Source organism: Gymnogyps californianus, chromosome 1 (assembly GCF_018139145.2).
Source record: "Gymnogyps californianus isolate 813 chromosome 1, ASM1813914v2, whole genome shotgun sequence".
In the NCBI taxonomy this organism is placed as follows: domain Eukaryota; kingdom Metazoa; phylum Chordata; class Aves; order Accipitriformes; family Cathartidae; genus Gymnogyps; species Gymnogyps californianus.
The window spans coordinates 217,828,083-217,854,584 of NC_059471.1; the positions used below are offsets into that span (position 1 = coordinate 217,828,083).

The 26,502-nt window shown below is 48.8% G+C and overlaps 1 protein-coding gene across 1 annotated transcript in view; it reads right to left on the reverse strand.

Annotated features, from left to right (window-relative positions):
- Positions 1-2,550: 2,550 nt before the first annotated feature.
- Positions 2,551-26,502, reverse strand: part of AHCYL2 (adenosylhomocysteinase like 2) — a 109,984-nt gene continuing 86,032 nt past the window's right edge. The window contains exons 4-18 of the mRNA XM_050894580.1: positions 24,355-24,498; positions 23,557-23,657; positions 22,793-22,895; positions 21,764-21,858; positions 15,391-15,497; positions 13,475-13,591; positions 9,878-9,941; positions 8,645-8,733; positions 7,045-7,115; positions 6,812-6,906; positions 5,914-6,012; positions 5,409-5,477; positions 5,245-5,323; positions 4,338-4,458; positions 2,551-2,721 (exon numbers count right to left, since the gene is read on the reverse strand). Coding sequence (XP_050750537.1) covers positions 2,715-2,721; positions 4,338-4,458; positions 5,245-5,323; positions 5,409-5,477; positions 5,914-6,012; positions 6,812-6,906; positions 7,045-7,115; positions 8,645-8,733; positions 9,878-9,941; positions 13,475-13,591; positions 15,391-15,497; positions 21,764-21,858; positions 22,793-22,895; positions 23,557-23,657; positions 24,355-24,498 — 1,361 coding nt within the window. The 3' untranslated portion in view covers positions 2,551-2,714. The remainder of the gene's footprint in view (positions 2,722-4,337; positions 4,459-5,244; positions 5,324-5,408; positions 5,478-5,913; positions 6,013-6,811; positions 6,907-7,044; positions 7,116-8,644; positions 8,734-9,877; positions 9,942-13,474; positions 13,592-15,390; positions 15,498-21,763; positions 21,859-22,792; positions 22,896-23,556; positions 23,658-24,354; positions 24,499-26,502) is intronic.

The following is a 26,502-nucleotide window of genomic DNA, read 5'->3' on the forward strand; positions in this document are numbered from 1 at the left end:
TTTAATTTAGAGATGATCACAGAATATGATTCCAGATTGATTAGGAAAAAGCCAAGCAAGCAAAAAAGCTTACAGAGGAAGCAGAACGACACGGAGAAGAGCTTTAAAAATCGAGGTGGGAAAAGCCAGTTGGGATTTTATTATTAATTTTTTCTTTTTCTCCTATCTACCTGGAAGATAAAACGGGCTTAAAAATCGGCACGAAGGAATTCACGGATGAGGACAGCGCCACCGTATGCTGCACAAGCGATGGACACGGGGGAGGTAAGCGACTGCGTGAGCTGTACCGAAGGGTCACGCGGATGGAGGGGATTTTCCTGGGGCAGAAGCGGCTGCGGTTGGGACACCTATTTTCCAAAAGCTGCTTTGCTCAACGTGACCCCGCAACCGCGTTTCACCTCGACCGAGAGCAGGATTTCACGCTCCGCCTCTGCAGAGAACAACAGAAACTCTGGGGTTTGCTGGTTGATGCAGACCAAGGTACTCCAGCGTGGGGAAGGACCTGAATGTGACGTTTCAAATAGCTCAGGGGACTCTTCCCAAAAATCTCAGGATCTGGATAAAATTCATGAGTAAGTAGAGATTATTTTGAGTTTGTGGTTAGTGATCAGTCTTCTCAAAGTCTTCTCAAAGCCTTAACGTCTCCTCAAAGCCTTCTCAAAGCCCTAAGGTCTCCTCAAAGCCCTAAGGTCTTCTCAAGGTCTTCTCAAAGCCCTAAGATCTCCTCAAAGCCTTCTCAAAGCCCTAAGGTCTTCTCAAAGTTTTCTCAAAGCTGTAACGTTTCCTCAAAGTCTTCTCAAAGCCCTAAGCTCTCCTCAAAGTCTTCTCAAAGCCCTAAGGTCTTCTCAAAGTCTTCTCAAAGGTCTAACGTCTCCTCAAAGTCTCCTCAAAGCCCTAGGGTCTCCTCAAAGTCTCCTCAAAGGCCTAATGTCTCCTCAAGGTCTCCTCAAAGGCCTAATGTCCCCTCAAGGTCTTCTGAAGGTCTTCCTTCTAGGCTTTGAGAAATTTCAAAGAGAAATTTGGAATATGCAAGCATACGAGAATGTTTGCTCCAAAGACAAGCAGCTTGTGGTCAAGCTGACTTCAGACCTCAGCATCAAGAGCTACGAGGACTTGGCTGCCGAGACCATAATTCCACAGTTTTTCCTTTCTTGTGCGTGAACGAGCTGCCACAAAAGAATTTTTTCATGATGGCAAAGAAGTCCACGAGGACAAAACAAGAATGTGTAGCTGATGAGGGACTCGGGTACCAAAGCAGCAACCACAGGATAAACGCTTTTGTGCTTACGGGGTTGGGCAATTTTATTTTAGAAGGACCATGTTCTCCATGGGAACCATAAAAGTGACTCTGATGAGACACGGAGACTTGGAAAGTCACCTTGGTAAGCATCCCATGCTGTCCGCAGTGTTCAGGCGGGACATCTTGGGCTAAAACACATAACTATGGCAAATTTGTTCTCCATCGGCTCTGATGCATCAAGATTTGAGGCGATTGAAGGGTTTTAGTGATGCTGAACTCTTCCCCACGCACAAAATCGGTGTGGGGATTACTCCGGCGTACGTCTCATACATTCAAAGGGGATTTCCAGATTTTATCATACAAATATTACTAGAAAATAAAACTCCAAAGATTTCCAACGAGGACTGAAATTCAGCTGAAGAAAGACCTCATGTGGACACAGGTCCTCCCAGCCGGGATGGCCGACGAGCTCTGCTTGGGTTTGGAAGAGCTCCCCGACACGTGAGCAGCATTTGTCAGCGAGGTTGCAAGGCTCTTCCACCAGCGTGGGCACACAAGGCTGCCCCGTAGCCCCACCGGGAATATGACTTTGGTTGAACCGTAGGAGGTTGGCACTCATAACGTAAGCAGCAGGAAAATACTGCGGAGCTGTGATGAAGGGAGCGGTGGTGGGTCCTACCCCACCACCACGTCTGCCTCCGAGCGGGCACCGCTCTGCCCTCCCGGCTCCTACCGCGCGCTAGGGGCTATCCCTGGCTGATGCTAACGACCGGACCCTTCGTTACAGCTTTCAGCAGTGCTAAGGCAAAGTTCACCAACTCGCTGGCAGTACCGTCCCTCGGGCCGTTCAGCAGAATTACGAGAGGTTTCTCCAGCGATGGGCCGGCGAGATTTACCGCTTCGCTGCCAAGGCGGCACCCAGCTGGTCGGCAGCGCCTGGAGCAAACGAAGTTTTTAGCTGCGTTGTCAAATGGCAGGAGAAATGCAAACCCAGCCGCCCTCCGGCCGGCTCTCACGGCTGCTGGGATCCTGATCCGCTGGAAGAAGCGCTGGGATGCGAAGGAAACCAAAAGCAACGTGCGACCTCGAAGTCGGATCCCGCGGCTCCCGTCGTGCGCGTCGGATTAACGGTGATAACGGACTATTCCAAGTACATCACAGCGATTCGATTCCACCAGCTTCTTCCTCGCCTCCCCGATCCTCCCAGCCCCGAAAAAGAACAACCCAAAGAGAAAAATGAAACAAACGGAAGGAAATCCACCGTCTCCCAGTCCCGCGGCAGTACGAACACCAGTGGCAGAGGCCGCATGTACAGTATTCTAATTTAATAAATAAATAACCTAAACACACTGTCTACTATGTGAGCAAGCCCGGCTCTAACTTAGGAAGCTTGCGCTGTTTCATCCTGTACAGTAGTTGAGAAAAGACTTGGGTTCTTGTTCCTTGCGATTCTCCGGGATACAGCGGCAGGAACTTAATATCTGGGGAAAAGAAGAGCAAAGGAGGTTTTGGTGAGGCGCTGGGGAAGAGACGTGAAGCTCCCTCAGCATCAACATGGTGTATTTTGGGAGGGGTAGACACCAAGAAAAGAAATGATTTAGAAAGGGACTCGGTCCTCATCTCCTCCCCCACAAATACCACATTATATTTAGCTGCCTGCCCTCGCTGCTTGAACACTGTCTCTCGCTTCGAGTACGGGAAGGGGAAAATTCAACGGCGCCCGATTGATTCAGGGACTGAGTCCCACCGGTTTGCGGCAACGTCGGCTCAGAAACCGGGGAGGATGCACCGAAGGTGCAAGAGCAAATGCCGTGAACACCAAAGCCTGGCTCAAACCGGCTGAATTTATCAGGAAGGCTCCTGTTAGACCGGGAACTAAAAGCAGATAATTCATCTCACAAACGAAGCTACATGTAAGGAGAGAGAGGGGCTTGCTTTAACGAAGCAAGCTGTTGAGCTGCACGGGGATGAAGTCTAATTGCCTCTTATATCCAGAAAAAGAGGCCACGTGCACTTGGAGATCTCCTCTCGCCTCCCATCCTACGCGCCTACACATCAAAATAGGGAACTTTGGAAAACTTGACTCTGCCTTTTGTATCTGGAGGCTTAAATTCCTGCAAGACACCAAGCCGAAGCTGTCCGAGTACATCTCCACCCCAGGGTGCACGGGGGATGTTTGAGTCGGCATGGCTCTCCCTCGATGCAGGGAATTTGCCGTGACCCTCTACTTATCCCGACTTCTCCGCGCGTGGGACAAACCACGCTCCCCACAAGGTCAGGACTACAGCCAGACACCGAAACCGGGCAAAAAAAATTGAACCGGAGGAAATTCCTCCACGGGAGGGCACGGCCATGCAGCAGCACCATAATTTTGCACGTAACACAGGGCAGGGGAAAAAAAGCTCAGGATCTGGCAAAACCCACTAAACCCCAAAACTGGAGCGTTTTGGTGTGGCATTGCTCTCGTGTGAGCGCTGAAGACCTGCGCGCCAAGAAAATGCCTTTTCCTGCAGGAAAAGGATCTGGGCTTCAACCCCCCGACAAGCTGATCTGTGTTTGTGCAAAGCCGTTTCATTTCCACGGTAAAAAAATGCGTTGCAGTGTTGCCTACAAACATAAGCCTGGAAAGGGAAGCGATCCAGGGGCTCGTATTGAAAATTCTTATTATTTTGAGGGGATCAGCACAGCCCGTGCTGGGGGAGGAGAGCCGGGGAGCTGAACCCGTCTGAGCAGCCCCCGGCGCGAGGGGCGAACGCTGCTCTGCACCATCTCGTCCTTCGTCAAACTTTAAAAATAAAGCTGTCATCTGAGTTGGCCGGGTGGCATCACTCTGCCATTTGCCATGTCTGGGTGACAGCTGCTGCCAGATACAAAGGGCTCGTGTCCTGCCAAGCGCTCTGCGTCACAGCTCCAACCGCGCCGTCCCCTTCCCGGTCAGACCACTTTCTACGTGGCGATGGGAATTATCAGAAAGCCCGTGATATCTTCTCAGGGGACTGGTGGGATTAAACCCCATCCCCTCTGCTCCCCCCCCCCGCCCCCAGCACCCGTACCCCACACTCATGGCAGAAGAAAGAGAGAGGTTGAGGAGCAGCACCTGTAGTAGTTTGGTTTGAAAGGTCCGTTCTTATTCAGTCCCAGGTATTTTGCTTGCTCATCCGTTAGTTCTGTCAGGTGGGCATCGAACGTTGGGAGGTGAAGGCTTGCCACATACTCGTCTGAAACGATTTCAGGCCTCGTTAGTAGGGGAAGGGGAAGGCAATGAGTCCCCTCCTGCCGTGCACCAGGTCCCTAAAGCCCCAGCTGGGAAAGGCATCGCTCCTCTCGCCTTTGCTGCTAATTTGCAGGACTGCTTTTCACCCTCAATGGGGAAAACCAAGGCTCTCATCTGTTTCGAGTTAGAGGGGAAAAGCTTTCTCTGAAATACCCGTCTAGCAGGACTCCTGGGTCTGCTGCTGTGTTACACCAAAACCCTTGGGCAAGCTCGGATGCTCTACTGATGCAGAAGCCACTGAACATTTCTGGTAGGTGACACCTAACTCCCAAGCTAGGGACAAGCTGCCCTTGATCTCAAAAAATACAATTAACACAAAAAAGTCCAGTTTTGCAGCAAAAGCGTGGTCAGTGTAGCTTGTGTCCTCAGGAGGGGGGTCTGCTGGCAGAGCTGTTGGTCAGGGACTACGTGTCTTTGCGGCCAACGAAGGCAGCTCCGCTGGCAGAAGCCCTACGTGAAAAGCCCCTGCATCAGGGCGGATGGACTCCTGCGGTCGGCCAAGTGCGTCAGCCTGTTTTCCCCAGGTGGGACGGAGAAACAACGCATCCAATTTAGCAAAGAGCCCAGACCCGGTGGGAAGAACTTGCTGGAAGACCCTGAGCTTGGCAGGGAGGCAAACAAGAGAGCCCAGGAGGCTGCGATGCCCTGCCGTCCTCAGCTCAGCCTAGCAAAACCTCCCATCTGTTCAATCTCAAAACCAAAAAAGAGAAGGCAACGAGTACGTCTTTACCCATTTTCTTAGGCAGCAAGTACACGTCTTGCTTGTAGCGGCCTTCGGGAGCGTTGTACAGCTCTATCAAAGCCAAAGCCTGGATGGAGAAGACACTTAGGTAAGTAACTGCTGCCCGCTATGGAGTGAGACACTGCTTTCGGCTCAGCCCAAACCCTACTCGCCTGCGTGGTGGCAGTGATGGACAAGACGAAGGTGGGGACAGTGGAGCAGCTCAGGTTCAGCAGGCGGCCCTGGGAAGCAAAAACGGCTTGTTATCTCAACACGGCACCAAAACCAGTTTACAACCCTATGCAAGGTACAAGAGTCACCGGTGAAATGTGTCCGTTTGGGATGAAACAACATTTATCACATGCACTTGAATGCCAAGATGTTGGTTGCCCTTATAACTCAGTAAAACTATTTAGAAGTGAAAATCTGATAAAATACCCTGTGGGAGATCCCCTGGAGTGGGATAAAGAAAAACACAGGAGCTTTTCTGCATTCCAGTAACTCATGGGCCAAAACGGGGTTACACCAAGCCTTTCAACCAGAGGGACTACGGAGCTGCTGAGGCCCGAGGAGGTGATTCCTGGATGCACTTCGGCTCCACCGCTCATCCAGCCCTTGTCTTCTTCCTCCGCAAGCAGAGAACAGGTTGCAATTCCTGCTCCTTTGCCTGCAACTCACCTCCGCCAGAAGGACTATTCTCTTCCCGTCTGGCCAGATGACATGGTCCACCTGGGACCTCACCCTCTCCCAGGTCAGCTCGGGTGTACGCAGGCTTGCCTGAAACACAGTGTTAAAATAGTTAAAGCACTGGCAAAAGATCAAAACCCAGAAGCTAGAGAATAGGAATGAAAAGAGGAAGCAACTCGCTGACATTGTCCTGAGCTTATAGTTTCCTTTGGATCCGGTCGCAGTCCCAGACCAATGAAACCTTTATGAATCGTAACCTGGAACTATTTTTATGATTACAATACATCAAAGCTCCAGCAACAACTATTGTTCAAGCTCTTCTGGCTGAAGAGGATTCATGGTCACCAACCGAACTCTGCATGGCTGCGGTCACTTCTTTCCAGCACAGAAAATGGCTTTAAACCCATGAGTTTGGCCGAGCAATTCTCCACTGACCTTCAGACAAGACTCTCCTGTTTTTCTACTCTAAGCACAGACGAGCAGATTTCAGTGCCGTTCGGTAAAGCGCGGTGGGCTTGAGTGTGCTGTGTCGCACCAAGCTGAATTCTTGGCTGGGTGTTAACGGTATAATAACACAAAAGCAGAGGGACTGGGCCGGAGAGGGTGATTCACTGACTCTCTAGGGGAAGGACTGAGGCTGGTGGATACCAGACACTACGCTGGAAGCTGGAGCGATTTGTCTGTGTCGCTGGCATCCTTTGGGATCGCAGGAATGGCGGCGACATATCTGACAGTGTCTGCTGAGACAGGGGGAGCGATGGATTATTTTATCTCCTCCCAGGTGCTTGCTAAAGCAGCATGGGTCAGACGTAGCTGCTGAAGGGTCCCCGAAAGCACCGTCACCCCACACCGTGCCGTCCCCGCGCCCGATGCACGTCCCTGCGCTCACCACGTCGATCTCGGTGTTGGAGTGCCCCATGTTGCAGACGATGCAACTGTTCTTCATCCGATCCAGGTGCTCCCGGGTCACCACGTTCTTGTTGCCTGCCAGACAGCAAAATCCGTAATAAATACCCATGTTCGCTTTCCCCATCTTTTTGCCTTTTCCTCTGGAAAAAGATGGACCCGATTATGGGGTGCACATCCCTGACGACCCGTCCTCCTGCCTCGGGGACCGCGTACCTGTGCAGGTGATGACGATGTCAACTTGTCTGATGACTTCATTGAGTTTCACGAGCCGGAATCCATCCATGCTAAGAGGAGAGGAGGGAAAAAGTAGTCTGAGAAGCAGCAAAAACATGTCAAAAATAGGAAAAAAAAACCCATCAAGGGATTCTCAGATCCTCATTTTAACTTTCTAATGCCAGACTGGGACACAGCAACGCAGCATGCGAAGGGCCACGTACCCCAAGTCATGAGGAGGGTTTCTGGAGTCAACCTGGAGGATTTGGGACTGTTGTGGGGAGAAGTGAAAAGAGATTTTGGGGGTTTCACATTTTCTGTCAAGGCCTCCACATCTGCAAATCTCAATTTTCAATTGAGACGGCTTTTTTAAAGCTGCTACTCCTGCAAAGTACATCCAGAAGATGCAGATACGCCCTCCTGCTGCAGAATCCTTTCTGATACGAATTTAGATCATCTTAAAAACAACCCAAATCACCCAAAACCCACAGATGTCTGCCATTAACTTTGCAATCCATATTTAGGCACCTACGCGATCTTTAGAAGTGCTGAGCACTCAGCAAGTCTTTCCTGGCTTCACCGAGCAAGGTGTATTCAGCGCATCGGGTGACAGGGGCAGGATTTTTTTTAGGATTTGTTGACAGTCCTCCCGAGAACTTATTTCTGTGACTCTCACAAGCTGCAAAATCGTAGCTACTATAAAAAAAAAAGTAATTTTTTCCTGCTGTATGTCCCATTTACTGTTTTTTTTTTCCCCCGCTGCAAACCCCTTACGAGAGGGGCCGCACGGTGTTGCCTTGTGCAGAGTCAGGGAAGGGGTTGCTGCAAACGACCAAATTCACAATTAAGGACGCGGGTGCCGGCTGTGCCACTTGTCAGGGTTGCAAAGCAAACCAAAAGTTGATCCGCTCTGCTAATTAAGCAGGGCTCATTAGTTTCCTCACCGCAATAGCCCTTTGAAAGCTTGCTGTTAGGAAGAGGCTACAGGTTTAATAAGGCTCCGGGTGTTTTGGGGACTCTGCTTTCATAGTCACGTCCCATCTCGCACCTTGGGATGCAGACGCAGCATCTCTGCACCAAAACAACCTTCACCTGGAGGAAACGAGGTCGGGTGTAATTGCAACGTGCCCGTGCGAGGGGACAGCCGCGTGCTTTCAGCCCTGCCTCAGGGTACCGGCGTTAGCGAGGAGAGGTTTGTGAGGGGCAGGTGATCACAGAAACCAAAACATCCCTCGCGTGAGGTGTGTGCACAGCACAATAAAGCCCGAGTTTGCACTCAAAAGGTCACAGTTCGCTCCCAACATCCTTTCAAGCCACATCATTAAACTCTTTCAAGCCATATCATTAAACTCTTGGCCACTGTGGTTATGATTATGCAAGCTGGCACATGGGATACAGATAAACTGGGTGATGCTTTAGTGCAGGAACCCTTTCCTGGCCGTAGGAGAGAGCTATGGGTCCCTCCGAGGGTGCAGAGAAGCCACGAACCCCTCACCAGCATCCCTCTTGGGAGGGACCACTGCCGAGTGGTTTCTGGCCATGGTTTTCCTGGGAGAAAAAAAAGCCTAAAGAAGAAGCCGGGCTCGGTGCAACTGCTTACCAGGCCTGGAGGGCACAGATCGGATCGATCTCTGTCACGTACACTATGGAGCCCATGGCCTTCAAAGCAGCACAGCAGCCCTTTCCAACCTGGGGAGGGAGAAGAGCACAGAGGAAGAGTGAGATGCCGAGAGCTCAGGAGACGCCGAGCATCAGTACGGCCGGGGGAAGCTCACAGGGGATGTACGACTCCGGCTGTCTCTTCTGCAGCCCCAAGAGCCCTCTGCAACCCTCTCAGCAACGCTGGTTGCATACACTCAGTTTCTGGGTGCATGAAATTCCTGGATTTGGAGGAATCTAGGACCTGAGTCAGGCCCAGCTTAGCTAAGAGAGGCACTAAAAAATATAAAAGTGCCGTTGATTTTGGTCCCAGGGAGTTCTTTTTCCCCACAAACATCCTGGTATCCAGAAAGCACCACGATAACGAGAGATTACACTTATCTCAGGGAAAGTTTAAGAGTCTCTTGTAACCTTTACTCTATTTAGGAAGCTTAATGGTTTAATCTCCAAGGGTTAACGAGCTTTAACCTTTACACAGCACATACAGTGCAGCTCACAGGGGAATTCAGGGGAACGGTTAAATGACCAAGGGTTCCCCAAAAATGGGATTACATGTGAGAAAATTGCCCCGTTTCAGCTCTTTGGGGGCGGGGGGGGGGGGGGGAAGAGTCCCAGTACAGCACCCACAGCACAGCCCACCATAACTGGTGTTAACTGGTCCCGACAAGAACTGCCGAAGGGTGAATATCCCAGTCTCGCCTCGAGAGAGGATTCCTCCGTTTGGGGGTGAAAGCACAGGGGTAAGTCAAGATTAACTGCTCTTTCTTGACCACGCTTCAGCATGCAACGCTGCGGCTGCACAGTACATCTGCAGAACCCAGCCTCTAAATATTTTAGTATGATATTAAATAGCATATAATATGTAACATAAATATAAAAGATAGTATTAATATATGATATATTAATATCTGGATATGTCAATATTCAGATATTAAAGATAGTCGGAATACTTAATACTCATGTCTTTTAAGATTCAGGTTTGGCATCTGTTTAATACTAAAGAAATATACTGGAAATCGAGAAAATCTTCAGTTTTGGCAAACCCATCAGGTTTGACGATACCTGCAGATGCAGAGAAAAGCCACGAGGACAGAAAAGCCCCGTCGGATAAAGCCATGCAAAGGAGGTGCCGATTTTACATGCAGCACCCGCGTGCAACATATGAACCCCTTACCTCCCCGTAGCCACAAACCACTACTTGCTTTCCTCCAAACATCATGTCTGTTGTCCTTTTAAGGCTAAGGAAAAAGAAAACAAACAAACAAACAAACAATTAAAGACCAGCAGTAAGATCGATTCCACTGATGATGCTGTGAAGGCCAGCGGTCCTTCTCAGTTTGCTCCTCCTGAACACCATGGTTGTATCCTGAGGACACACAGCAATTCTGGGTGCAGAGAGGACCCGAAGCGCACCTAAAAACCGACTTTTTCCTTTGGTAAGGGTGGGTGCTACCAGTGAAACGCAACAAAGAGGAAGGATTTGGGGTTTGGATCCCTTTTTTGTTGTCTTTTTTTTGTTGGATCCCTTTGTTTCGGTACTCCAGAAATATTTAAAATCTTTTCCAAAAATATTTTTTTCTTAATTTTTTTTTTTTTAAAGTCAAAATACCCCACAGAAATAACTACAGAAGAAGCAGGAAAGTCGAAATTTATTGCCAGAATCCCAGTGTTCTCCACAAATAAAGCTCTCCCTTCCACTCGGTTTCCTTCTGGTTTCTCCCTAAGAGTGTCCTACATTACAGGCTATTTTTAGCACACGAGTAAATAGGTTAGCAGTGCAGGGAAGGTGAAATTCCCTTACATTTCCGAGAGAATTTAGATAAAAACCGCAGCAGATCTAATTGCACCTCTGCTCAGATTTCCCTTGGCCCAGTTTTAGATGCCTGGGCCAGACTTATCCCAAATCCCAACTTACCTACCCACGAGGTCCGTCATCCATCACAACTTAAGACAAAAGAAGATTTTAAAGATTTTAACGTTTCTCAGCCACTGACAGCATCCGCTACACATGGAACATGGAGCTAAAAGTTGTGTCCTCAACTCAAAATTTGGGGGCAACTCTTCAGTGGGCAGCCGACCCCCATGACAGAGGCTGCCTTGTGGGCCTTGAATCCCGCGACCACAGAGCAGAGACATGGCCATAATAAAGAAGGAAGGGCTACTTAATTGGAAGAATTACTTCATCAAGATGTTTTCATAGAATCATAGAGTGGTTTGGGTTGGAAGGGACCTTTAAAGGTCATCGAGTCCAACCCCCCTGCCATGGGCAGGGACATCTTCAACTCGATCAGGTTGCTCAGAGCCCCATCCAGCCTGACCTTGAATGTTTCCAGGGATGGGGCATCTCCCACCTCTCTGGGCAACCCGTGCCAGTGTCTCACCACCCTCATTCTTCCCATTATTGCTTCTAGCAAAGCCCAGTTAGCGACGCATTGCATCTTGGAGGACGCTGCTCCACATCGCACCTTCACGGATTGTACATATTTTGGAGACCAGCTGATGGTTTTGATGGAACTTTTCCAGTCTTGATGGGCAGGAAGAGCAAGAAACCACAGGTCAGGTTCTGGCTCATGTAATAAAACATCTTGGCAGGGAAGAGCCAGATACCATCACCACTGGACTTGACAAGGAGCCCAAAATTCAGTCTTTTAGAACAACATGCGATGGAAATGTGGGGAAGAAAGTGCACGTGCAGTGGATCATCCAGAGAAGCATATTCAGTGGTTCGCTAACTCATATGGCACTTGCACACATTTTAAAGATCATCTTCATGCCGCTGTATTTGGACGCACAGGTCGTACAAACAGGAGTCTTCTTCACTTCTCCTGGTCAAGATGACCACTGCCAGGAAGACTGCTTCAAAGCCGAGGTGACGAATGAGGCACTCTACTACATATCCCACAAAGATTTGGGAGAAAGATGTTAGAGCAGAGTCCGCCATCAACAGGGAAGCCTACGCTGGGTCTCTGAGAACCTCGGGGGCTACCAGACTGAAGGCAGCGGTAGCACAGCTGAACACCAATAGCACTGCCAGATGGACTTTGCTTAAACAGAAGGAGACATTTCTATGTCGGCAAGGAACCGAGAACTGCAGATCTCGAGACTTGTTCAAACTTTAAGCCATACCAAGTTATCAACATGAAAAAAGTCTTTTCTCTGGAAGCAGGCAGTCTTCTCCATGGAAGGTTCCTCCTCCGCACCACAGCGACCTGGCACAGAGCAGGCAATCTTTTCTCTGGTAGTCATCTCATCAGCATCAACGCCAGTCCAGAAGGTCAAATTTGTCCTTGTGCTTACTTGTCTGCTGGGACCACTACCAGATGCAATATGCCACAGTCCGCCCATCCGAACTGTAAGAATAAAACTTGTCCTCATCTCATTTGGCTTTGACAAAATTTGGCAGTGGGGGTGGTGGGGACACAGACACCCAATTCCATCAAAATAAAGAAAAAAAAGAGAGGGAGAGGAAAAAAAAAAAATCACTGAGATTTACACCCTTTCTAGATCACAACTTCAAGTATTTTGCACTGCATCTCAAGACCAACAGTCTCAGAAGACACATCATGTTCCCGGTGCCCACGTATCCGTCAGTGACTGATTCCCGTCCGATCCTAAAAAGTACAGCACCATCAGGATGCTGCAGAGCTGCTCCCAGTCCCACGGTCTGCCTGCTGGGATTTTGCGGGGGGGGGAGGGAGCACAGAGGGATGCAAACACTCTTCTGCTTGCTTGTACGGCATGTGGCTGTAAATCCTGCAGGACCAGGGTGGGGAGAGGTGGATAAAGCAGCCATCAGCCCCGTCATTCCCACCTTCTGCACCTATTTGTTTATGCTCAGCTGAAGGACAGGGTTTAATCCTCAGACTCAAGTCTACACTTTGGACACGCAACTGTTATGGGATAAAGTCTCGGTCTACCACAACCTCTTCTGTTTTCTTTCTTTCGGTTTATTGTATATTCACAGGAGAGGATAAAAAAAGGAAACTAGAAAGGCAAAAAATGTTGTGATGAAGCAGCTGGTTGACTCACATGCAACAGACACAGAAAGGTTTTATCCTGATGCCACAAAGGTAAAAGGGACAGGAAGGAGTATTGTAGCCGTATGTGAGGGCTTCTGAAGTCCTCACACAGGAGTATGAGAAGCTGCAGGGCTTGAACACAGCTCCAGTCACGCGCACCGAGAAGGGAAAATGCATGCGAGTCACCTACACACATGGAAGGGCAGCATCACCCTGAGAGCACAAAGACTCGGTGAGCTCCCTTGAAGGGCACTGGGAAGCGTCTTATATCACTATGGCTAATAACATATCTGATGTGTCTTCCAGACACTCTGGGAAAAGAGGAGCAGAGGCAGAATTTAAGTGATGTGCCCCGTTCATACATGTAGCTGGGTTAAAAATATTGAATCCAGACTTCTAGAGATGCTAACGTCTTTGCTGCAAGATCATTCTCCTACAAACACAAGATTCAACGTTTGTTTTCTGCTGTGCATATGTTTGTAGAGCTTTACATACAATTGTACAAAGAAGTCTTAGGGCCTTCTGACCCATAGAGACATGGCTGCTGTCTCAAAATGCCTTGCAGGTTCCCATCTTTGATACAAATAGGACGCACCAGAGGTAATAAAGGGTCTTTGTTCTCCTCTGACACTTCAATTGATCTAAAATGACCTAAAGTGGCAGGTAGGACAGACCCATGGACCCAGTTCCCTGTGGGGTCCGATGCGACCCGAGCAAGGGACACAGCCCCGTTTGGGTGGACGTGTACGTACCCATCCAGGATGGACTCTCTGCAGCAGTATAGGTTGTCAAACTTCTGCTTTGTGACCGAGTCGTTGACATTCATGGCTGGGACGCAGAGCTTCCCTGCTTTGGACAACTGGTAGAGCCTGTTATGAATACGGGAAGAAACAGATGATCAATGGAAAAATATTTCCCCACACTCTACTGTTGTGTGCTCTTGAGGTCTTGTTTCGCTGGAGGAAGCAGTACCCATCTGGAGGGTCGAAGATAACCTCTTAATAGGAGCTCCTCATTTCAGGAGGAGAAATAGCCCTCTTCCTTCCACAGACGCTTCTACCTGTTTCCCTCCCCTACTGAAGAACTACCAGGTTGGCAAGAGGCATTTCATAAAAATGTCAAATAGCCGATCAGAGGGTGCTCTAGACTCCATGTACCTCATAAATGGTGATACTACAACCGTCCTCTGATGCCCTCAGAACGACAAAACCCCCAAATCCTGCTTCAGATAATGTAAGACGAGAGCTCCTGTAATTCCTCAAGCTCTTACAGCTCAAGACAAATAGGAATGGCCACAGAAGAATAACATTCACAGCAACGCGAAGCTGCTGTGATCAACACCTGCAGCAAAACATCCATTTGAACAGCAGCAGGAGCGTAATCACCCAGATGTAGTGCAAGAAGCAACCGGGGTGGGGAAGACATCAACCTGACCTCCTGCTCCTAAGAGCAGACAACTCCTGGCAGCAGCAAAAACACTAAAAATTAATCTAAACGCTACATTACGGCTATGAAGAGAATCTGAAAATCATCTCCCTCTCCAGACCCTGGGAAGGAGAACATGCTCCCTCAGTCAGTCTCTGCAGACCACCTCCAGGTTTCTCCCTAGTCTCTCTTCGTCATCTGGGGAGCCTCAGTCCCCACGTCTGTCCCCTGGAGGTAAGGGGCACGCATTCCCTGCACGCGTGCATCGATACCACCAGCCTCAGAAAACAACCTCGCTCCTGGCACGAGAACGTGGGGAACAGTCTTTAACGTTGCTTTGGTTTTGCAACATCTCTTTCGCCCGTATTGGGAACGATTCCCGATACTAAAAACATTACCAGGTCCTTTTCTTGACCCCACTGGCTGCAAACCCAAATCGGCCGCTTCCTTGTTTCAAATATTTCGTTTCCCTGTTTCGAGGGCTGCCTGCACCTCTGGCCAAACTCTCAGCCAGCTCCAAGAGCTGCAGCCAAACCTTTCTCCCTGCAAAAATAAAGCAAAAAGCAGCGTCTGCTGCTCTTCTCCTCAGTCCCCTATTTTCTGTCACCCGTGATACGATTAACGCCACTGGAAAAGCACCTCCGATACCTCTCCTAACCCTGGGAGCCGCTTTTCCCATCACAATTCTGCTTCTGCCGCAGGCTGATGGATGTCACTCAATCATACAGCTGCATCTCTGTGGTTCTCCCTTTCTGGACTCCCACCCCAACTAGAGATTCATTTCCTCTTCCCAAATCTCACTTCTTCCCATAGATTTAGTTCAGGACTACGCTTCTGACTTTCTCCAAAGCCCACCCCTTCTTGCGCACCACCCTCACCCCTTCCTTTTTTCATCTGCAAAACGAGGTGAGATAACCATGGCCCCTCTTTCACAGGTGGAAAAACAAGACCTTGTGCACTTTTTCCACCCACGCGATGGTCAGCAGGTGCTTCTGCTCCTCGTCTGAAATTCAGAGCAGTAGTTCCAAGTTGCTTTCGCTAGACGAGAGATTTAAAACAGCTCTTACAGAAAAGCCAAGCCCAAGCTGAAGGAAAACCACAGACGACGTATTAGGAGATTCAACATTCAGCTGAGTCTGTGGCACTTTACAGCTTGGGGATCTTTTGCTACCGGTGCCCTGAGGAGGAAGATGCTTTTTTTGTCCAAACATCTCCGTGCTCACGGTCCAGCCTGTCCTGTTACCTGTGGACACCAGTCACGCTCTCCTCTACTATCCCCTTGATCTTCTTAAACATGTTGGGATATTTCTTGTAAATCCAGTGAGTCAGATCTCCTCCGTCATCCAAGATCTGTAATAAAAATAACCACAAAGTCACCGCTCTGAAGATCCACTAAGGCCTGCTGACCCCAAAAAGGTACAAGGGCTAAATCACACGCTCAAATCATTCCTAATCGAGCCCATGTTTTGGCATCTCAGATACCACATCGTGACAGCTTAGGTGAGGCTGCTCTGCTTGACTGTTCAGAGCAGGAGTGCTGCTTCATCGATACTGTGCTGGAAAGGCAACAGGTCAGCCAAACACGGCAGACCTTGGTGTTTATAATGAGACCAGAGGAAAATTGCTGTGGAAGCTCCTCTCTCCCCGTCTCCCAGAAGCACAGATGGAAAAGCCTTTGAATCGTACAGAGTCACCAGCTTCTCTAATATGACTGCTAATGGAGGAGGATGGAGAAGGAGGAGGATGGAGGAGGAGGAGATGGAGGAGGAAGAGGATGGAGGAGGAAGAGGATGGAGGAGGAGGAGATGGAGGAGGAGGAGGATGGAGGAGGAGGATGGAGAAGAAGGAGGATGGAGGAGGAGGAGGATGGACGAGGGGGAGGATGGACGAGGAGGAGGATGGTGCAGAGCCACTAATGCCAATTCTAATGTAACTGCATCGTAAAACACTGCGTATTAAAAATACTGAACCTCTTTTAGACAACAACTTTGGGTCTCTGCCCATTTCATCTGGCTTTGAACTTCAATCTCAGAAGTACAAAACTCTTCTTCATCAGATCACGAGTCTCCCGAGCCACCCATTTCCTCCTAATGACACACTTCAGGGTGGTGGAGAAAGCCAGAGACTTACTGCTTTAATAAAAACATTAAAGATGAGCAAGTAAAGGCGCCCTTTGAGAAAGTGCCTTGGAAAGGACACGCATGAAAACAATTCAGTCACAGAAATCTAAAAATTGCAGTGAAAAGAGATGTCTAAGAGCTCGTCTATTCTCTGCTGGCGAGAATATGCATATGCGTTTTTCAGCATATGGAAACACACCTGGTAATGGCTTTGGACATGAAAGTCGTAACACTGCTAAAAGTCTAACACGTACATCCAGATACACCTTCGCATGGGTTGATGTTATTCAGGTATTTTTGTGACGTGCTATAGTGTCGCCAGGATAATCAAAGACTTTAAGCCAAGGCTTATTTTTTACCTCTGTCAGTACAGAACCTCTGATAATTACAGAAAATCTCACTGCTAGTGACAGCCAGTGGAGTTTATCAGGAGTCTCATCGTTCGTGTCCTACACATCTTCCTCGTAATGAACGGGGCCCCAGTCCCAACCACTTTGGGTCATCCCCTGCTACATCTCAACACACGGCCATACCCAAGGAGGGTGCTGAGCTCTAAGTGCTTCGAAGAGGGACCCACTGGGTCATCAAGTAAAGATGCAAGAAAAGAAAAAAGCCGAACACATGCACTTCCCCAAGTCCTCCTGCCACCCAGGTGGCCTCAGGTGGCCCAAGCAGTGCCCAAGCAAGGTGGGAAGTGTGACAACCCCCATTAGACTCAGACTCAAGAAAAAACAGGGAGCAGATTTCACCGAGCAGAAGGTGAAGTGCCAAGGACCTGTGCTAGCTGGGCTGGCTCAGAGCACAGTGCCCCATATTATTATTATCGTCCTCCTCCTCTTTGCATGTTCCCTACACCAATGTCGAACACTTCTGACTGCATCATCACCATCATCATCATCCTCTTTGCATGTTACCTACACCAACGCCAAAGACTTCTGACTGTATCACCATCATCATCATCATCATCATCCTCTTTGCATGTTACCTACACCAACGCCAAAGACTTCTGACTGCATCACCATCATCACCATCATCATCATCCTCTTTGCATGTTACCTACACCAATGTGAAAGACTTCTGACTGTATCACCATCATCATCATCATCATCATACCCTTTGCATGTTACCTACACCAACGCCAAAGACTTCTGACTGCATCACCAAAATCATCATCATCCTCTTTGCATGCTCCCTATCATCATTATCATCCTCTTCGCATATTCCCTACACCAATGTGGAAGACTTCTGACTGCATCATCATCCTCCTCCTCCTCCTCCTCTTTGCATGTTCCCTACGCCAACGTTGAAGACTTCTGACTGCCAAGCCAGCCCTTATTAACCTATCGGTGTGGCGTGCAGGTGTCCTAAAATGCAAACGTCAAACCTGGGCAGAAGCATCTCTGCTCGTTGGCCGGCGGTGGAGCTCGGCAGAGACCCTCTGCCGCACACGTCTGCAGCTCTCCCACCAGCATCTGCAGCCACCCAGGAAAAATTAACACTCCCACCATGCTCCTGCGGCAGAAGCCCCATTGCGGGCGCAAAGACGACGTTCCTGAGCTTTGTCACGACACGACGTGGTGGCTTCACGGAGCCACCACGCTGACATCCACGGGCAAAGAGTTACGTACTATTACAACCTTTTTCTCTCTAAATTGCAGGATTTTCCTGAATGCTGTGGGTAGCAGCTGCTCCTCCACGAATGTCTGGAAAGCACACGGTGTCCTGCCAGAGCACAGCAACACGTCTCCCACGCAGACCCGACTCTCGAGTCTCCAGGGAACCCCCAGATCCACCTCCCGTTCGCAGGCTGGGAAGGGGAGGCAGGTAAGGGTTAAGTGGGCTGAGAAGCTCCCCTGGGCCAGCCGAGGTAGGAATTCAGCAGCCTGGCTCCCAGGATGTCTTCATTTCATTAATCCCCATTTAATAGGGCACATAATCCTCTTTCTAAGAGAGAATTCTGGGGGTTGGCAGTTTCCTCTTTCCTAGGAGGGCAGGAGATGAAAAAAAAAAACCAAACCAAATCAATGGAGGAACTAGTTTTTGATGGAAGGTCACCTTTGTGTAGCAGCCCCGAACGGCCAACGGCAAAGCCCGCGGTATGTGCCCCATATTCCTGCAGTTTTCTCAGCTTTACACAGGTTATCATCTGCCTTCATTCGAATTCTTCCCAGGCAGATTTTTTCGGGGAAAAAAGCCTTTATTTGACGTGCGAAGAATTTTTCGTACAGAAAACCAGCCGTTATAGATGTGAGCCTTGCTCTGCCTCTCGGTGCTGCTGCCTGACACCCACCGAGAGGCACAATCTGCAAACCAACGCTCCCGGCTGCACTTCATCAACCTCCTTCTTGATTTTGGCACCTTCGTCGCAGAGCAGAGCATGCTAGAGTCGTCGCATCTGTAAAAAGCATCTTCCTATCACCCCGTGCATGCAGGGACGTTTCTCTCTTTGGAGATGGGACCATCCTCTGACCCAAGCACTGGGAGATATCTAGCGCTGCTCCTCCACAGCAGTACTCACCTTGAATTTTTACGATTTTTGACTGATTTGGTGTATCCATATCCCCTTGGTAGGTGTTTCTCTCTCAGTGCTTTTCTCTCCAAGTAACCAATTTCACATCGCCGTCTGCACAGAAGGGCTGCGACTTCTCACTCCCTCAGTCCTTCCATTTCATGTTTTCTCCAGCAGAAAATCTCTGGCTCTTCCATGAAAGAAACTGGTGTCTCAGGGTGCCGTTTTACAACCTCTTTAAACCCATCTAAGACCCCGCTGCCACCGAATGTCTCACCCTGTCCCCCTTGGGGCAACAGCCGACAGCATGTGGTTGATCTTGCCAAAAACAAGCTGATTAAAATTAGCTGGGATTAGCTCAGCAACATGGCTGAAAATAACTCACTACAGAAAATGACGGGTGAAAACGCAAGGAGATGGCAGGAAGGCATGGTCGGAGGTGGCACTGAAATCCCGCGGCGGCAGCGTGGTCCTAGATCAGTTTATGCTGCAAAGGAAACCAAACTCTCAGCACTGCAGATTCAGTGTTTTTCAGAAAAAAACCCTCTGAGCCACTCCTGTCCAGCCAGAGCACTCCTCTGAAGGTCTGCTATTCCCATCAGAAAACCCAAGGTGTCTTTTTTCGGAGACTCTCAGTATTTGTGGCTAACTCTTCCCGTGGAGTAGCGCCACACAGAAGCCCTAACATTGAATATTCAGATTTTTGGACTGTGAGACATTCCTCTTTGTTTGCATGGGATGTACAAGGTCAGCTCCATCACGCCTTGCAGTGCCTACCCAGACACAGGACTGCTGGCGGCCAGCGAAGCAATGCCAAACAGGACTCCTGGGGTGTATTTCAAGCCCTGATATTAAGTCAGCGTGGCTTACAGCAAGCTGCTGAACTACTTTGACCCATTTTGCTTTCTCTTAAGTAGAAATAGGGATTGCACTTCTCTTCATTGAGCTTAAAGATGTAGAAGCCTGGAAATGGAGATGCATTTCCGTGCTACCTTCACCTCAGATCAACAAGTACAAGTTGGATGGAGCAACAAGTACAAGTTGCATACTTATGCTCTGAATTACTCCACACTTTATAAGAGTCCAAATTGATTATTTCGTGCTGGACCGAACTAGGCACGTTACTAAATCGCTTTTCACAGAGAGGGAATTTCCCATCTGATCCTTCAAAGCACTGTACGGCCACTAATAATCATCACTGACGCTGAAAGGTATCGTTGGTGTTTTGTTGACGGGAAGAGAAGAGAAGAGACAATTCTTCACTGTGAGGGCGGTGAGGCACTGGCACAGGTTGCCCAGAGAGGCTGTGGATGCCCCATCCCTGGCAGTGTTCAAGGCCAGGTTGGATGGGGCTTTGAGCAACCTGGTCTGGTGGAAGGTGTCCCTGCCCATGGCAGGGGGGTTGGAACGAGATCATCCTTAAGGTCCCTTCCAACCCAAACCATTCTGTGATTCTATGAAAAGAGGTTAGATTTAGGTTTATAGAAAGGTCACGGGCTGCCAGGAGCAGCAGCTCAGGCTCAGTCTGACAACCTGGGGACGTGTCTCCTTGATTCAGGATATCGAGGAAAATTCTCAGTCTCAACAGGAGAGAAAAAATACGATGCATGCTCTAAAAAGTTGCCGTCGGCACAGGGAGCAGAGTAGGTCCGTCTCGCTTCAGCCCTGAGACTGGACGGACCGGAGAGGCAAATTTCACCTTGCTTCTTTGGCCAAGTTTGCCAGCTCCTCTCTTCTGAAATCATCATTTGAAGAAGCTCCTTCCCACACCTGTTCTTCACCCAGTGTCCAGCGTCCTATTTCTTATTTCTAAAAAACATGGACCTCTTTGGGAACTGCTAGATCCCAGGCATTCGGTGCTCCCCAGCAATTATTTCTGTGCTCCAGAAGCAGGTCTGAAAATACACCGATGGCTGGAGACACGTCGCAGAATCAAGAGGTCTGAAGGAATCCTGGGAAAGCATAATATGCATATTCTGGTACGTTGACTTCTTCAATTACTGACATTTTCGATGGGAAATTATTCCTCAAAAAGAAGACGAAAGCTGCTATCGTGTCTAGACTCAGATTCGTAGCTTGGGGGTGGATTTTTTGACATTCACGATTCTTTTTAAAGGTGACAGCGAGGAAGTGAGCAGGTGTAGACTGGAAGGGACCACAAACCCACCTCAAACAAGCTGACATTGGCAAACAATAAAGATACACACCTATCTTCCACCTTTGATTACTTTTCATCTAATTTAGATCATAAGCTCCAGGGCTCAAAACCTGTCGGGAAGCATGATGAAAACAGCACATTTGACAGCTGCGAATTATTCCGCTCACCTAGTTCAGGGTTCTCTGTTTTCCCTAGAAACAAGGGCAGAATAAACCAAGAGAGTGTGGAGCTGGGTTACCTGAGGTTTTGTGTTCGTACAGTAAGAGCAGGCTTAAAGTGTGGAAATCACCTAAAAATCTAATTTTTGTTCCGAAACAGAGGCCTTGCCTAGATAAGACAAATCACGTCAACCAAAGGTGTGAATTTAATCGAATATGGTAAAATGGATGCAACCCCTTTTCAGAACATCCTGATTTTGAGTCATTTTTTACTGGCTAGATTAAATGAGTTCGGTTTAAATTGTAGCAAGCTACTCTGGAAGCAAACTAAGCACCCAATAAACTTTGCACTAACGCAGCGATGCTTATTTAGAAAACAGTTAAACAAAACCTTGCTTGGTAGCCAAGATCCACGTGCAGAAGTCATTTAACCCACCTTCTCCCTGACTTTACACCCGTGAGACTGAGATAAGTTAATTTCCCACATTGCGTAGTTAATGGTAAAGCACTTTGAAGGCAAGTGCTGTGTTAGCGCCAAGCCTTAACTGCTAAGTTAGGTCTAAATTCAGGAGGAAAACACAGACCAGCACTAAACACTCCTCCTTCTCCTTAGATGAGAGCTACCCATGCTTCAACACACGCCGAGCATTTTACAGTCGGCCCCGTCTCACCATGTTGGGCTGCCATCCTTCGACGTTGACGCAGCGATCGATGCACCACCAGAAGTCGTCTTCGGATTCTCCCTTCCAGGCGAAGACGGGGAACCCTGGCACAGAGAGGGAGACGGGTGCTAACACAGCCTTAGCAAATCCCTTGGGGATCGGCTCTCCCTACGTCCACGCGTGATGAACCGGGCTCCCGACACCACTGCGGTCTTGCTTGCAGTCTGAGTTTTCAACATCTACCTTCTAGAAGAAGCTTCAGAGATACACATTGAAGACACATACCGAAGGCAGCAGACAGGAGTCAGCTTTAGCCTTCCCAATTTCTTCCTCTCCCCCAAGAAAAAGCTCTAGCCACCAGACGAGAGGGCAACACGCTCTCAATGATAACATTTATTTGCAAAATCAAGCTTTCGCTGCAAGTTAGATGTCCTACCTTCCTGTTAGGCACGTTAGCCACAGATTTACTTTAATGTATTCTGACTCATGAGCAATTAGCATTCAGCTTCAGAGAGCAAGACCGGGTAACAGGCAAGCTGGTGGGTCTGGCTTCTTCTGGGTCTCCCAGCTCCCACGGTAAAATCCCTGGCCTTATCCAGGTAAAACAGGATTTGAATTAAGGCATCTCCCAGGCGAGCAGCAACATGGACAGCTTCCATTTTGTGAATTATGTCCCCACCAAATTCTCTCTTTCACCCCTTTCAGCCAAAGTTACGACTCAAATTTATAGAACTGAAATCAAATTTAGCTTTGTGTCTCTCAGCAAAATAACTTCCAGGTTCACATAGCCCATTCAGCTACTAACGTGCGTCACCATCATTTGTACTATGTACTTTTATATGCCAGAGAAAAATCATTCTAAGAGTTTCAGACCAATGGAAGGGATTGATCCTGTGCTGTTTACCTCCTATAGGTTTATTCTAAATTGAAGAGAATGAAGGGGAAAAAACTGTAAGAGATGTTAAATGAGCTAAACACGATGGGGCAGTAAGAAATCTTTTTAAAACCAGAAAGAACAAAGAGGGTGAAGTTTCCTACCGCTCTCGGCAAGGGCAGCAGCCACTTCATTAAGAGTAGAGTAGATGTTGCACGCAGCCCATCGGCACTGCGCACCCAACGCACCAAGAGTCTCCATTAGGACCTGGATTTAAACAACAAAAATCAGCAAGAGCAATGCAAAGAGCAATATACAATGCAAAGAGCAATGCACAGCTGGGATTTGTATGTGCTAGTTATGGGAAAGCTTCTGGGGGGTAGCTGAAGTTGGTTTTAGCAGCATCAGGGTCGTTGGAGAGTTGCACAGAAAACAATTTTGCAATTACTTTTTTTTTTTACAATTTTAAATGGATGAAGTAAATAAGAACTTCAAAGTATATTCTATATGCAGCATATATATGTGTGTGGGTGTATATAAATATATATATATGGAGATTTCACTCAGCCAAGTCCCAAATCTAGTCAGGAGAAAGCACTCCTGTCCCATGTTTGGAGGAGAAACCACAGCTCTTGAATTGCACAACTGCACTGATCACTGACCACCACTTCTTCCTGCTCATACGATACAGATAATCTGATTTCCTTAGGTATCACTCCTCAAGCAATGCCTTATAGATACACGCATCACATCACCTTTAAGCACAGGCTCTGTTTACCTAGAAACGTTCACAAAATCGACCATTCTCTTTTTACTTGGTGGAAGGTGCTGGATTCAGAGACCGCATCTCTACATTAACCGCTTGGGGTCTCTTTTAGAGAATAAGCAGTGGAAAAGCCCTGTCTGGAGTTTATGGACGGGGTCTTACCGCTGTCTGCGCTGTAATGTGCGTGCAGCCCACGATCTTGGCCCCGGCCAGTGGCTTCTCTCCCTGAGCTCTCTTCCTCAAAGCCATCAGCGCAGGCATTTCTGAAAGGCAAAATAAAAAAGAAGTCCATCAATGCGATGGAAAGAGGGATGAGCCCAGAAGAAAGAGCCAGCATCACTTCTTGCCCTGCTGTCTGGTACTCCTATGAATTTGTACAGCTGTGGCAGCTTCAAAAAAAGCTAAAGCCTTGAGGCCAAGCATCAAATAAGTCACGGCATAGCTGAAAAGGACCCAATAACCCTCTGAGGTTTTTTCCTTACTATTTACGATGTAGCATCATCACATTTTCAGATTTCTACCTGCGAATGTCCAGGTGAGGCTGGAGGAAAATCTGCTTCAGACTGAGGAGGACTTGGGACTTGCTGCTCTGATCAGCCTCTCCAGCATCCCTCCAACTACCTAAACACTGCATTGCCTTTGCTACGGATTTTTGGAGACAATCACGCTAAAACAAAGTTGTCGAATTTATTTGATGGATTTCATCTTTTCTACTGATTTTAACATAACGCATTTGACTATAGAGTAGTCCTTCAGTAGGTGGTTGGTTGGAGCTACACGGTGTAACCCTGTAACTCCTTTCCATCCCACAAAATCCCATAAAGTTTTCCCATCTCTAACAGGAATGGTGTCAAGAAATCGCCAATATACTGAACCTCGCAAGAAGAGGATTTGGGGGAAGGAAGAATCCCACAAGACAGCCTAGGACAACATGGAGCTTGAGGAACGCGCCCCATTTACCTTGTTCAGCAATTTCAATCTCTCGGCGCCCAAATTCTGCCTGCTTTATGTTTTTCACACAGAAATCGCTGCTGCCTTTGGAGTTCTTCTGCTGCTTGTCTCGGGGGGAGGTCTCATCATCGGAGCTGTCTGTGTAGGAGGCAGCTGGAGGAAGAAAAGGAGGTCAGAGACAGAACAAAATATTCCCTAAAGCCAAACCACCTGCAGTGGAAGGGCGCAGATGATCTGCTGGATGTGTCCATGGATGTGCTTCTCCACGCGCACGTGCCAACTCCCTCCGTCCTCAGCTGGGATCTCCTCTTCTCCTTACAATGACCATTTCCCCACAGTCAGCTTTTACCTGCAATGACTTCTACACTCTCATCTACCTCTACTTCAACACCACACCAGAGGTAATTACCTTGAGCACTGCCTGTGTCCCCCATGGGCTCATCTCCTTATGCTTTGCAGCTCCTCTGTGGCCCTCTCCCATCTCTCTTCCCAAATGTTAAGCCTTTACAGCTCTAAGATAGCCAACAAAAATGCCTGTTAATGTTTTGAGTACTTCCAAAACATTAAGAGTTGTAATTTAAGACAGGATAGATACAAGACCCTATTTCATTTTAAACAAGGGCATGGTGAAGGCTGCTAGTTAATTATTATTCAGTTATGGTGGTATTCCCAGTCCTTGGATTTGCTCAATTTCAACATTCCTCAATAAGGGCAATGGCCACAAGTTGCTGCTTGGGAGGCTCACATGGGACGGCAGGAAAAGACTTCTTCATCGGGAGGATAATGCAACATTGGCACAGGTTGCCTGGAGAGGTGGTGGCTCTCCATCATCATAGAATCACAGAACGGTTTGGGTTGGAAGGGACATTAAAGATCACCCAGTTCCAACCCCCCTGCCACGGGCAGGGACACCTTCCACCAGACCGGGCTGCTCAAAGCCCCATCCAACCTGGCCTTGAACGCTGCCAGGGATGGGGCATCCACAGCCTCTCTGGGCAACCTGTGCCAGTGCCTCACCACCCTCACAGTGAAGAACTGCTTCCTTGCATCTCATCTAAATCTGCCCTCTTTCAGGTTAAAGCCATTACCCCTTGTCCTATCACTACACGCCCTTGTAAAAAGTCCCTCTCCGGCTTTCCTGTAGGCCCCTTTAGGTACTGGGAGGCTGCTGGAAGGTCTCCCCGGAGCCTTCTCTTCTCCAGGCTGAACAACCCCAACTCTCTCAGCCTGTCTTCATAGGAGAGGTGCTCCAGCCCTCTGATCATCTTCGTGGCCCTCCTCTGGACTCCCTCCAACAGCTCCATGTCCTTCCTATGCTGGGGGCCCCAGAGCTGGACGCAGTGCTCCAGGGGGGGTCTCACGAGCAGAGGGGCAGAATCCCCTCCCTCGACCTGCTGGCCACGCTTCTTGTGATGCAGCCCAGGACACGGTTGGCTTGCTGGGCTGCAAACGCACAGTGCCAGCTCATGCTGAACTTCTCATCAACCAACACCCTCAAGTCCTTCTCCGCAGGGCTGCTCTCAATCCACTCCTCGCCCAGCCTGTGTTTGTGCTTGGGATTGCCCCGACCGACGCGCAGGACCTTGCCCTTGGCCTTGTTGAACTTCATGAGGTTCGCACGGGCCCACCTCTCCAGCCTGTCCAGGTCCCTCTGGATGGCATCCCTTCCCTCCAGCACGTCGACCGCACCACACAGCTTGGTGTTGTCGGCAAACTTGCTGAGGGTGCACTCAGTCCCACTGTCCATGTCACTGACAAAGATGTTAAACAGCGCCGGTCCCAATGCCGACCCCTGAGGAACGCCACTCGTCACTGCTCTCCGCTTGGACATGGAGCCATCCTTGGAGGACTTCAGGAACTGGTTAGAGAGAGCCATGGCTCACCTGATCCTCTGCTGGCAATGTCCTGCTCTGAGTGGGCAGGGGGACGAGATGACCTTGGTGGTTCCTTCCAACCAACATCTCTGTACATCTACAGACAGCTCAATACAGCCCTTGGACCCTCCCCTTCTTTTCTATTATAAATAACAAACAATTGGACACGTATTTCATCTTTTGCCTTTCTGGATCTTCTTTAACCCCTCCTCCCTCTTGCTCTTTTGATAAGAGAAGAGGAAGAAAGATGGCACCACTTCTCTCCATAGTGAGGAGCCTACAG